Consider the following 13,167-nt stretch of genomic DNA (forward strand, 5'->3'; position numbering starts at 1 on the left):
TCTAGCACTACCGTAAGAAACCTCAGAGTAACATTTGATCAAGATTTGTCTTTTAATTCTCATTTAAAACAAACCTCACGGACTGCATTTTTTCATCTGCGTAATATTGCGAAAATTAGGCCTATCCTGACCCGAAAAGATGCAAAAAATTGGTCTACGCTTTTGTTACCTCAAGGCTGGATTACTGTAACTCTCTGTTATCAGGTAGCTCTAGTAAGTCCTTAAAAACTCTCCAGCTAATTCAGAATGCAGCAGCACGTGTACTAACAGGAACTAAGAAATGAGATCATATTTCTCCTGTTTTAGCTTCTCTGCACTGGCTCCCTGTAAAATCCAGAATTGAATTTAAAATCCTACTGTTAACTTATAAAGCTCTAAATGGTCAAGCTCCGTCATATCTTAGAGAGCTCATAGTGCCTTATTATCCCACCAGAACACTGCGCTCTGAGAACGCAGGGTTACTCGTGGTCCCTAAAGTCTCCAAAAGTAGATCAGGAGCCAGAGCCTTTAGCTATCAGGCTCCTCTCCTGTGGAATCATCTTCCTGTTACGGTCCGGGAGGCAGACACCATCTCCACATTTAAGACTAGACTTAAGACTTTCCTCTTTGATAAAGCTTATAGTTAGGGCTGGCTCAGGCTTGTCCTGTACCAGCCCCTAGTCTGCCGGAGGACCCCCCCCATAATACACTGGGCACCTTCTCTCCTTCTCTCTCTCTCTCCTTCTCTCTCTCTCTCTCTCTCTCATTGTGTCATGTGGATTACTGTTAATTTATCATGTTGATCTGTTCTGTACGACATCTATTGCACGTCTGTCCGTCCTGGAAGAGGGATCCCTCCTCAGTTGCTCTTCCTGAGGTTTCTACCGTTTTTTTTCCCCATTAAAGGGTTTTTTTGGGGGAGTTTTTCCTGATCCGCTGTGAGGGTCCAAAGGACAGAGGGATGTCGTATGCTGTAAAGCCCTGTGAGGCAAATTGTGATTTGTGATATTGGGTTGTATAAATAAAATTGATTGATTGATTGATTGATTGATTGACACAAGGACAGAGCAAATTCATTTTAGTTCATTTATTAAAACATTCCAATATAAAAGAAAATTACAAAATTTCTGAATTCCGTTATGTACAAAAACATACATTCTTTAACATCTACACACAGTTTACATGGTTGTTTGTTCACTGCAAGCCTCCACCCAGCTGTGGAGGATTCAGATTTACAGTCACAGGCTCGTTCAGCCTTTCAGCTAGCTGCAGCTTAAATTAAGTAGCCGTACAGTTCATATTTCTTTTAAAAGGCACTAAGAAAGGTCTGGCTAGTGTACAACATTTAATGAGGAACTGTAATTGAACAACAGGTGTCACAGAGCAAAATCATAAATAGCTTTTGCCTTTGGCAGCGATCAAACAGAGCTCTTTCACCACTGAAGATTTGTTTTTTTACATATTGTACATTTTGTTTTTACATACTAAGGCTTATCAATAAATACAAGCACTTAAAAATGAAAAGCAAAAACTTTGCACAATCATGTGCAGTTTTCCTCTGCAAGTCAAGTTTCTCAGGAATGTAACAAGAATGTGCAACCAGGTTGCAACTATAATCACGATTTAACAAACAAAAAAAAGGGAATTATTGAGCCAAACAAACAGGTCAGGTACGTTCGAAAACACCTGCAGGTTTCAGGATGTTTAATAGCAAATAAAGTGTCTTGTTCGTGTGGCTCATATAGCAAAACACAGAGCAGACATGCTGTGTAATCACATTGTTTCTTTGCTGCGATGATAACACATGCAGATCTGCAAATTCACACAAAATGTGAATTTAGGAAAAAATGAACTTTTCTCCAGTTCAGAGTAGGATGAAATATTTGCTGCAGAAAATGAGATTCCTCATTTTCATTTTCCTGAGAATCCGACTGAAGCACCATCTGAAAGCATTTTAGACTCGATTTCAAGAATAGCACCAGTGAAACTCCCAGATCACCTAAAATGTTCTGTTTCCTCTCAAATCAATTCCTAAATTAATTTTTTAAAAAAAGAAAAGAAATAAAAAAGTCGACTGAGAACTGCAATGCCTGACAACTTCGATGAACTTTTATAAAAATACCGACAGGAATCAGATTTAGTGTTTTAAAAAAATAAAAAACAAGCTACAGGAAGTTGCCTTTTCCTAAAATCCTGTCCCGTTTGGTGAGGAGCTGATGTGGTCAGAGAGGTCACTTCAGGTCAGACGGTGGGTAGAGGTAGCATGTCCTCGCTGATCTGTGTCCTGCTCAGTGATTGGCTGGTTTCTCTGCGCTGCTGGGCGGAGTCAGGGTAGCTCCCATGGCAACGGGCGACAGCTGACATTCAAGGTTGTCGAGCCGACAGTCCTGAGATTTTCTCTGCAGGAGAGAAATAATTAATTGTTAGGAAGGAAGAATCGCAAAACAATATTTTTACAACACGATCAGGCGACTTTTTAACATTGATGACCGTAAATCTTTCACAGTGAATTTATTCTGCTTTTACGTGCAGAGAACACGCAGTCATTGGTGTAACTGAAGCTTTGACATCAGTGTGTTGCATATGTGAAGTGACGGATTTAAACCCTACACTCTGGTGCCGTTAGTGTCGTGCTCGACAGTAACACATGTGGTATTGTCTGTTAACTTGGTGCAAACATTTTTAAGCCTGTGTGATGGAACTGCTGCAGTAACTGGGTTTTATTTTTCACTTATTTTATTCCTCCAAATCAAACTGTGCTACTTTGGTGAGTCACATCTCAACTATTTACTTATAAAAAATAAAAAAAAATTTTTAACCCCACTTAAAAAAAGGGTGATGTCACATTTCAAGTCGGCTTGATGCAATGGCTTAGTACAGGAAGTACTGAGGATATGATAAACGAGACTAAACTGCACAATTTTGCAAACGGATGTTTTGCTGTTGTTAAACTTGGCCCCCTTTTATTTTGATTAAAGAGGAATTATACCATTTTTTGATTCTTCGTTCACAGTGGAGGCATGCAACAGTTTCTTCAAATTCATCATAGAACACGGTGACTAATATTCAGATGTTCATTTTGTGGGTGAAGGATTCTGTTAAGTACAAAAATGTCACAGTAGACTTTGTCCTCTCTTCTCATGAGCTTATTCTGTTGAACACCTGATGTTTGTTTTTTGTATCCCTGAATTTGTAAAGTGTCTTTGAGTGTCATGAAAAGCGCTATATACGTTTAATGTATTATTGCTGTGGCTGTGGGCTCAGTGATGAACTTGAAGAGTGCATCGAGTATCGTTAAACTGATGAATTTTGGTTGGATATTTCTTGATTTTAAAACCTCAACAGCAGTGTGTGTTCATTTTGCTCACCAGCAGATCCAGATAAGCCACGTGTGTCTGGATGTTGTGTCGGGCGTCGGGTTTGACTTTGGAGAAGTTCTTGAGTTGAGGAGTGGGTTCAGACCGCAGCACGTCCATGAACGGACTCATCCACCGAACACAAGGAGCCACGCCGTCCCACGTCAGGCCTGACAGAGACACGCACAGAGACACGGAGAGGACTGTGAGGTTAAATCTATAAAGTGAAGTTTCATCTCCAGTAACATGCAGCTGTTACTGACTGAATTCTTTTCTAATTTATCAAAAAAGAAAAATTTTACGCAGCTAAAAGCCTGTTAAAAATAGCTCTCTAACACACAGCTTGGGGGGGGGTTTAACCAGACTCACCTGAGACTTTATGAACAACATCAAACGTAGAGAAGTGGCAGAATGCAGCTGCAGCCAGAACACTGTAGCTGTAGTCCAATGAGTTGATATCCAGCATACACAGGTCCAACAGCTGCAACAACACAGGGGTCAAAGGTCAGTGAGGTTTGTTCTTTAGAGGCAACACTTTCTTCTTTTTATCCAGTGTGTTAATGATGCAGGTGTGACGGTACCTGTGTGATCCGGATGTACATTTCCTGGGAGAACTGCGGCACCAGGAAGTTCTCTCCGTCCGTCTGAGCTTCCACCTGAGCGTACAGCTTCAACCAGGAGATGGGCGTCTCCGGACACAGTTCCCAGTTTAATGCCTGCAGGACGACAACAACATCATAAAGGTCAACACAAAGAGACAGCGAGCACCACGCAGGTTTACATCCATCCTTTCTCTGCTCTGGAGATTTTTCTGGAGCAAACCGTTTCTAAAAAACTGAAACTGTTCTTTAAAGTTATGAGGACTTGAATCTTATTTAAGTAACTGGAGACCCATCTGGCCAAACTGTAAAATTTGTATTCTGGCACATCTCCATGGTGTAACTGTGCTTAACTTTCATTACATACGGTCATTTCTTAAGCTGATGTAGTCTGTGAACAGTGTGCTCCGTCTTACCTTCAGTAGGTGAAGCTCTGTGCGCTGGATGTCACAAATGTCACAGGCTCCGTCTGTGACGTAGGCGAAGTCTACGATTTTAGGAGGGTAGATTTCCTGAAGCAATGAGAGCACAAAGTTATTTAACAGACGACTCATAAAACATTTGGTGCACTGATTTTGATTTATACGTTAGGCTACAGATTAAATATGTATTAGTCATTTATTCCGTTGTAGACAGGAGTCTTGCAACCGACTGGATCTTGTGCAGTAATTACATTTTTTTCTGATGCAATAAACATCAGACATAGAAATTGTTTCTGTGTCGTCTCCCTGTGTCAATGAGTCCGTTTCATTTTATTCTGCACAATGACAATAAAGGATTTCTGTTCTATTCTTTATTGTAACATCTGAATATGTATACATGAGGCCTCGGGGTATTTAGAAATCCAGACAGGTTCTACCCAGACGCTTCTTTCTATCAAACTAATGCAAAGAGGCTGTGCCGAGGCGATGCAGTGCACATCACACACCAGAGGTCAGTGTCTGCTGGTGGAGCAAGCAGCCAAGATGGTGACTTTAAGTGGTGGGGATAACACTACAGGACCAGTAAAACGCCAGCCAGCAACAGTGGAGAGAGACAACCAAGAAATAAAAACACATTTTTACATGTGACTCATGAGTTAAAGGTTTATTTCGACCAAACCAGAGTTGATGAATGTTGGAACAGTGGAAAGACGAACTAAGACGGAATGAAGCGTGTTTAACGACGAAGGCTAACAAGGTTATCCTAAGGCCCTTCACACTGACCGTTCAAGGCAGGAACTTTGTGTCATTATAAAGCTTCAATGTTTTGTATAAAAAAGGTACGATTGTGGAATTGGAGGGCGGCAGATGTCTTTCGTTTAAGTCGGCAGCAAGTTAGTAACAGCATCAAAACAACATCTGTGTAAAATGGACAGCCAGCAGGTCAGGACCATGGAGAGGACAGGTGTGACGATTTCATGACGTGTGCGACCGGCTTTCAGAGATTTTAAAAGTACCTGGGAGCAGTTAGCGGCTAACTCAAAGAAGAACGGCGGCTAAAAATGTCCGCAAATTGGGGAGACAGACACTGAGGTCCAGGAGTTCCTTACCCTCTGAGCAGAGGATGAGATCAGCCAATATACAAAAGTAAATGATTGTCATTGCCGTGTTAATGCCACTGTTATCGTTAATGTCGTATTCATCGTGACTCTTGGTTGTGGGATGCCAGCATGCAGTTTAAAAAATCACACAGTGGAGCTACATGATGCAGCTGTTGTTTTGTTCTGTGTAAAAATGTAAAGACGGGACTCCGTCTGTTGCCCCATCTGTGTAAGAAGGTCCTCATAAACTTGTGTTCTAGAAACTCGGTTGTATCTTTGTGTTTCATGTGGAACGTGGGTGTAAGAACAATTCTTTCCTTGACATTTTGAGAGTTTATGAATCTCAGAGAGCTCGTGGAAGGTAGCAACTGTGCTACTCGTACACATCCAGTTGAAACTACGGGGCTAGTCAGATGGAATATTTTAACGTATTGCCCAGCCTTAGACTTCTGTCACTGGCAGCTCAGCTTTCACATTTTGTTTTTAAACACAAATATTGTACACCCTGGTAAAATGTCAGGAAGGTATGAATAAAATAGATCCCATTGCAGTCTAGTGTTCACTGAATTCTGATTTCATCGTGATTAAACACTTATAAAATCATAATCATACATCTGAGTTCATCGTTCAATTGTACGCCTGTCACATTTAAACTGGAATCAGTATGCGAGTGATTCTGTGGGTGGATGTCGAGAAGGGGAGGATGAGGAAGGACTCACCTCTATCTTGGAGGCGATGAAGAGCGCGGTGATGCCGATGAGCTGCAGGTAGTCTTTGTTGACGTTCTCCTGAGTCAGCATGAAGCGGTCGAAGAAGTCCTGAGCGAGGTAGGCCGTCTGCCGGTGGAGGGAGTACACCTCACACACCTGCGCACACACATGCAGGAAAGCTTTACACACTGGCCGACTGTTTTATCTTAAGTGTGTTTTCAGTGGGTTTATAATACAGAGGAAGTTTTCAGTCGACCCACCTCGAGCAGCCAGTCCAGCAGAATCGCTCTCATCTTGGGCTGCAGTTTGGGGTGTCGCTGCATGTAGCTCTTGTCGTGAACATACTTCAGCTCCTTGTTGAGCATTTTGATCCACACATCGTCTGAGCTGGCCCAGCTGGAGGAAAGAAGAGAAACACTATTGTTCATCTGTTGTTTAATTCTTCTTAACCCTTTGCAGCATGAGCACACTAGCCATGTCTTTCAAAAACACGGGAAGATGGCGACGAGCACTGAGAGAAGAAATGACCCAAAAAAATTGCAAGAAATTAGTAAAAAGAAAAAAATCTAAATTAAAATTAAAATGAATTTTGTACAAGAATTTTTAATATGTAATAAGAATTATAAATAGTTTTTTTCCCTAGATATTTTTTACAGTTTGTTTCTGGACTTTGGTCGGATAAAAACAGACCATCTGAAGACGTCATCTCAGGCTCTTGAGAAGTTACACAGCACGGCATGTTTCACTATTATCTGACTTTTTAAAAGGATGAAAGAATTAATGGAGAAAATAACTGGTAGATTAATTGATGATGGAAATAACGTTTAGCTGCAGCCTGAGTGTTTTGTTCTTCTTCTTGAGTTTGTGTAACTTTAAAAATGAGGTTCATACCGAGAACAAACCTGAGTCTCAACCTAAAAATTAATTCACTGTGAACGAGGACGTTAACCTCTGAATACAGAGCTGGGTGGAGGTGATGGCACAGCCTCGTTCAGGTGTGAAACTCACACTTACCTGAGGCGGGGAATAGGAGAGGCCTTGATGAAGAGGTTCTTGAATCTGTACTGCTTGAAGCTGGACGGATCTGCAGGCTCCAGCTCTTTGTGGGGAGTTTCGATGAGAATGCACGGACTCGCTCCGTCTTCTGACCAACACTTCTGAACAGAGACAGAAACACACAAAAAAGGTGAATAAAACAAGAGACTGAGGCGGGCAGTGTGGCCAACAGGACAGTGTCTCCATCAGGATCGTGATCTTACATTACTCTATAAATACTTCTGAGTCATTTCTGGTCGTTACTGAACATTTGGGCTGTTGTGTAAGCACCAATAGTCAACCTTAAGATACTGTCACAGTATTGATAGAGTTGTATATAATGCTATGGGAATTTCTTCTTCTGTGATTGTTGCTTTAACCTCCATTTTATTTATTGTAGTTTTCTGTGCTTACTGTAAAGCATGTCAAGTTTACCTGTAATTAAACCTGCTGTAAATAAAGCGTATTCTACTGTGAACTCCATTTTCACATCAGGCTAACTGGTGACACCTTGTGGTGAAAATGAGGCAGTGCAGAAGCTTGAGTCACTTGAACCTGACCTCACATCATAATCACCATAATCATCATCATCATCATCATCATCATCATGATGAAGATGATCTGATATGACCAGAAGCTCGGGGTGCTCTGTTCAATACACAGATGAGTGGGAGACAACAGGATAAAAAAAGAGAAAGATATATAAAATATCCAGCACACTATGGATGAGTTATGGTATACAAAATGGACGCTCCCTGTCTCTCTCAGGACTACTGACCACAAGACTTTTCTGTAAATTATATACAAGTTCACTAAAGTAGATGCAGTAAATGGGAGGTGACACTGGGAGGGAGGAGGCACCAAACAGATAATTAACTACTGACAACACATCCCAGTTTCAGCTCTTATCACACACACACACACACAGACACACACAGACACACACAGACACACACACACACCTGTATTTCATAGCTTTGTTTCTTGGCAGCAGGTTGTAGTTTTTTCTTGGAGGGCTGAAGGAGAAAATAAAAATAAACTGGTGAGTTGTGACAACAAGATAATAAAAGTATAATAATGCAAGAACAGATTACAGATGGCTTCACAGTAAGGTATTAAAACATTTAAATCAATAGAGATATGCATCTGGAATCATATGAACGTATTAAAAAAACACAAACCTCTGATTTTCTTTTCCTCAGCGGGGCTCTGACAGTCGGCTCAAGTGTGTTTGAATCTCTGGCTTGCAAAGTGATGCGGCCGCTGAAATGAAGAATAAAGAACATCAGCTTCACGGCTGTAAATTCAGACACAAAGTCAGTTTTGGTTTTGTCTAGAAGGAATCACATTTTGTCAACTGGCACGAGTCGGTTTGGATTACAACATACGGCAGAGCTGAGTTCATCACATTTACTTTAAGTGGATTTCATGAACTCAAAAGTTGAATCAGTTCATTTTATCGAGTTCGAGATTTTTACATGACTGAAACTAAACGGAAGTGAATATTTTAACTCTGACGTTCAGTGCAATCATGTTGTAGGGCTGCCCTGAACACCAGTTTTGAGGGAACAATGCTTCACTGATATTTCATCGAAGCATCAGAGGAGAAACTGGACATCAGCTATCAGTCATTGCACCTTGAATAAGGTCACAACTTGCCACCTTGTTGGCATGCAGGCTGCACATTAGCAGCTAGAAACTAGAAAATAAAGAATACTTAGCAAGACGACTAAGCTGTTACTACAGGGTTCGGGTTATTTGCCAAGTTAGTTATATATTTGTAATATGCCAGTTTTGTTTGGCAGATCTGGCACTCAACATTTTGTTGGTTTTTGAAACCATTCGACATCTTGCTAGCGAATCTGTCAACCTATCACATGGGGGTTAAACGGTCGGAGTCACAAAGCTAGGTCTGTCACCAAGTTTAAATGTCCTTGCCTTGTTTGGGGAATGATGTTAGACCACCGTTTCTCAATTTAAAGGGCAATTCTGGGGTAAAACGGCACATCTGAGTACTGATTTGGAGATCCATTACCATGGCAATGATCGAAGCATTCAAATTTCTACTGTTTTAAATAATGTTTTGGATCAAGATCAAGTGAAAACTGACAAAGTTATGTTCTCTGACAGTGCACGCATATGGCATTATCAATATCAGAGGATACAACTATAATTCAGATTTCCTTTGTTTGTCACTTTCACTGCACACTTCACTGGTGGGTCATGGGTCCGTTCTGGATGGACCACAAGTGACTCACGAATGTGTCAAGTTTGTAAAAACACACTTTATTTTAAAGTACAGTAAATTTCCAAGACAAAGTTGTTTTTTGAAGTGCGGTTTATTGTCTCCTCAACGGAGACAGCAAACTAGCTCCACAACATAGCAAAATGAAAGTATGACCCTGAATGTATTAAACTGTGTGGACATTGAACTGATGACTAAGGAGAAATCTGGACCCTGTGGCTGGACCAGTGGGAAACCACTGCTCTACAAGACTTAAACAGTGCGAGTCAAAAATAAAATGGCTGCATAAAAATAAGTAGATAAAAGTCATAATTCAATAAAGTTATAAGCATCCGTGATTAAAATCTATAAAGTGCATGATACTGTAATGGTGTAATTTCTGCTCCATCACCCAACAGATCAAGTTAAGACTAGGACTGTTCCTCTCTCCCCTGAGGCCCCCTGTTGGCCCCCACACCCCAGTCTGAGAACCCCCACCACCACCACCAGCAGCTGCTCACCTGCGTCTGGACATTGTGTCAACTGTATTTATGGCTCCGCTGTAAAGAAGAAGACAACAGGTGAGATTCTGATGTAAAAACTGCACATGTACAGACACTCAGACACATGGACCACAGATAGGATGAGACTTTAGGAAGCTTATAGATATATAATTAACCCTGGAGCCATTTCATGATCTCTTAGTGGGTCCTGGGGCCAAGCTGTGAAGCCCCTGGGGCCCAGTAATCACCAGCACACACCATGTTAGAGGTCACTGGTGTGTGCTCCCCTGGTCAGGATGTGTAAGCCTCAATAGGCCACAATGTGTTATAGGAAGTTAAACTAGCTCCTGGAAAGTCCTGGGGGAGCCACAAAGGCTCCTGGAGGCCCCCAGACCCCCAACATGTAACAGACCACCACATCTAACAGACTCAGTTTGAACCTGATGTAAGTTAGCTTGAGACAACAGACTCAGGATAGCTTGTGACCACCAGTGAGGAGAGCCAAAGTAGCTTAAATCACACACACATGTTCCACTAACAGAGCCACAGCTCCACATGTGAAGATGATGATGAGTTTAATTTCATATTAAATGAGTGAAACAGATGAAACTGTGAGACTACAGAGCCAGACTCGCCATTCAGGCTCTGTGAGCTAGTGTGGTGACTGCAGCTAAAAAGGAGGGGGGCTGCTTGCTCCCTCGATTTCAAACAAAAAAAGCTCAAAAATGCTTCATTTAAACCAAAGTTTATCCTCTCCGGTGATTAAACAAACATCTCCAGACGACATTAGCGCACTGTGACTGTACGAAAACGGTCAAATATGGACTTTATTTCAGGATTGAAACTCAAAGACGCGCCAATTTCCGCAGCTCAGAAGCGGGAGGATTTGAGCCCTGCCTCCGCTGAACCTCCTCCAGGTCTGGGGGGAAACTGGGACAAATGGCCGCTAAATATGAACCATACTGACTTTAAACTACCGCCAACTGCTGCAACACACTCCGGAGGACCACAAATCTGAACACACACATTTAGAAAGTGCATTAAAGTCGGGTAAACTGAGACCACCGCTAGGCTAAGCTGTGAAGGGGGAGCTACAGTAATTAGCAAACCTAGCCGGGTAACTGCTAACTAGGTCAACAATAACCAGCTCAGACCGATGTGCCGATAAACCGCTGCTCTCCTGCTTTTACACACAAACTGATCAATATGTGCTTGATTCAGTGAAACAGGCAACACAGAGAGGGACGAACAGAAAAAGCACCTTTCTGAGAGTTTTAAAGTTACAAGAGTAGCCTCAGTGTTCGCAGATTAACTCCATTAAAACCACTAATTCTCCTTAAAACACCTCCAGGATAACATGCAGCAGTTAAAACGAGGTACAGCAGCTCACACTAGCAGAGGAAGCTCCTTAAAATAAGGTGGAACATAAGTAAAATCTAAATATGGCTGCAGTGGTTCACTCGCCCAGGCTTGAATCTGGACCAAACTACGTCGGTAAAACAGATATTTAAGATGGAAACACAAGAAACAAACTCCATGAAGATACAAACAGAGATAAAGTGACACATATAAGTGTAAATGTGCTCTCAGGCTCGGTGGTCTTACCTCCTCTGTGGTCAATGAATGAATGCATCAGCTGTGGCGCCGGCGCCAATCCTTATATCCGCATAGGTCTGCCGCTGCCTACTGCGCATGCTCGTTCCCGGTTCACAGAAACGCGCTAAATGTTCAAATTTCCACCGAGATTTTGACGAATGGAAAACACCGGCGGCTTTAACGGTGATTTATTTACTCCTCTCTTGCGTATAACGGCTTATTGGAATCATCAGGACGCATTTAACGGGGTTATTCGCCGCGTTTCACCGGAGCTTACATTAATTTCTAACGGACACCGAGTCCCCGCGAGGTTTTTTAAAGCAAACACCGATTTCCGGTCATTCCGGTTGAACTTAAACGACTCGGTACACGCTCACACATCACCCCGCGTCAGAAACGCTCGGTAACTTTAACACATTATGGAGCTTTTAACGTTTATTTCGCGGCATGCAAACTGCTTCCGCGTTTGAGTCCCGCCCGTAGGAGGGTGCTCCGTGACGTCGAGCCAATGGAGAGCGAGCGCGTGCTTCCGCTGCAGAATGTAAACAGAGAGAGCACGTGGAGCTGCTGTCAGACAGCTGACAGAGAAACAGTGCTGCTCACATCCAGCTGTGTTTCACGTTATTAACTGAAACCTGAGCTATTTAATGACGCAGTGACACTGTATATGAATACTACACTATATTAACAAGACATATGAGCCGTTTATAAACACTGTGACGTAATAATAACAATAATAAACCGTATATATATATTTATATGCAGCTTTCATACAAGAAATGCAGCAGAAGTGCTTTACAATAAGGGCAGTATAAGTTATAATGGACATAAAACAGACAAAGCAGTTCAATATAAAAGGACATTTAAAATCAGTTTCAAACATGGATTAACTGATTCATAAAATTACAGTCGTAAAACTATAAATCATAAAATCAAGTAAGATTTTATAAGAGTTGCAGCAGCGTGAAGCGTACAAAGTTTAAGTGTAAAAAAGAACAATAAAATAAGAAAACCAAAAACTGTATTAAAGTATGTCAGAATCAGAAATGTGACTTTATTGTGATTCGTTGCAGTTGCTCTGATGTTACAGAAGTAGAAATAAGAAGGATGATCAATCATTTTTAATCTTAATCTATATTCACTGAAATACAGACAAGCATCTCTTTGGAACAACCTTCCTCCATCTCTGCAATCTTCATCTACATTAGTATTATTCAAAAGACATCTGAAAAGGACTCTGATGTGCAACGACTCTGAACACTTCATTGATTTATTTCTAATTATTTATCTATTTATTTATTTATTGTAAATTGTGCAGCTTTAACAATTTTTAAGTGCCTCTTAGTCTGGAGCTCTTGTTCAACTAAGCAGTTGTCATTTTTATCCTTCGCTTTTTATGTGTGTTGTTAATTTCTTTTTTAAAAATATTTTAAAATATAAAATATGTATAATGTGCTGAGTATGTAAAGTGTGCAATGCCTTGTGCTACATTACAGTGTGTAAAACAAGGATGTAAAGTTATAAATATAAAGTATGTGTATACTGTTACAATGTGCAGCACAATATGTAAATAATAAGTAAGAACAACACATACAATAGGTGCTGTAGTTAAGATAATTAAGATAATATTAATACGATAACAG

At 41.1% G+C, this 13,167-nt stretch overlaps 1 protein-coding gene across 1 annotated transcript; it reads right to left on the bottom strand.

The window, feature by feature from the left end:
* Positions 1-1,074: 1,074 nt before the first annotated feature.
* On the bottom strand, positions 1,075-11,828 carry ccne2 (cyclin E2). The gene is made up of 12 exons (XM_049584889.1): positions 11,534-11,828; positions 9,947-9,985; positions 8,383-8,464; positions 8,164-8,217; positions 7,181-7,323; positions 6,427-6,562; positions 6,176-6,322; positions 4,351-4,446; positions 3,917-4,051; positions 3,705-3,816; positions 3,348-3,505; positions 1,075-2,378 (listed from the first exon to the last, which is right to left on the bottom strand). Exons 2-12 carry the CDS (start codon positions 9,958-9,960, stop codon positions 2,268-2,270), a joined length of 1,188 nt encoding a protein of 395 aa, XP_049440846.1. The 5' UTR covers positions 9,961-9,985; positions 11,534-11,828; the 3' UTR covers positions 1,075-2,267.
* Positions 11,829-13,167: the final 1,339 nt, after the last annotated feature.

The sequence above is a fragment of the Epinephelus fuscoguttatus genome, linkage group LG8, assembly GCF_011397635.1.
Source record: "Epinephelus fuscoguttatus linkage group LG8, E.fuscoguttatus.final_Chr_v1".
Classification (NCBI taxonomy): domain Eukaryota; kingdom Metazoa; phylum Chordata; class Actinopteri; order Perciformes; family Serranidae; genus Epinephelus; species Epinephelus fuscoguttatus.

What these genes read in the sequence shown, in the direction of transcription:
- ccne2 (XM_049584889.1), bottom strand. An exon ending in TGAGGAAAAGAAAATCAGAG is followed by an intron (nt 8,218 to 8,382) that starts GTTTGTGTTTTT and finishes TTTCTCCTTCAG; the next exon opens with CCCTCCAAGAAAAAACTACA. An exon ending in TGCTGGACTGGCTGCTCGAG is followed by an intron (nt 6,323 to 6,426) that starts GTGGGTCGACTG and finishes GTGTGTGCGCAG; the next exon opens with GTGTGTGAGGTGTACTCCCT.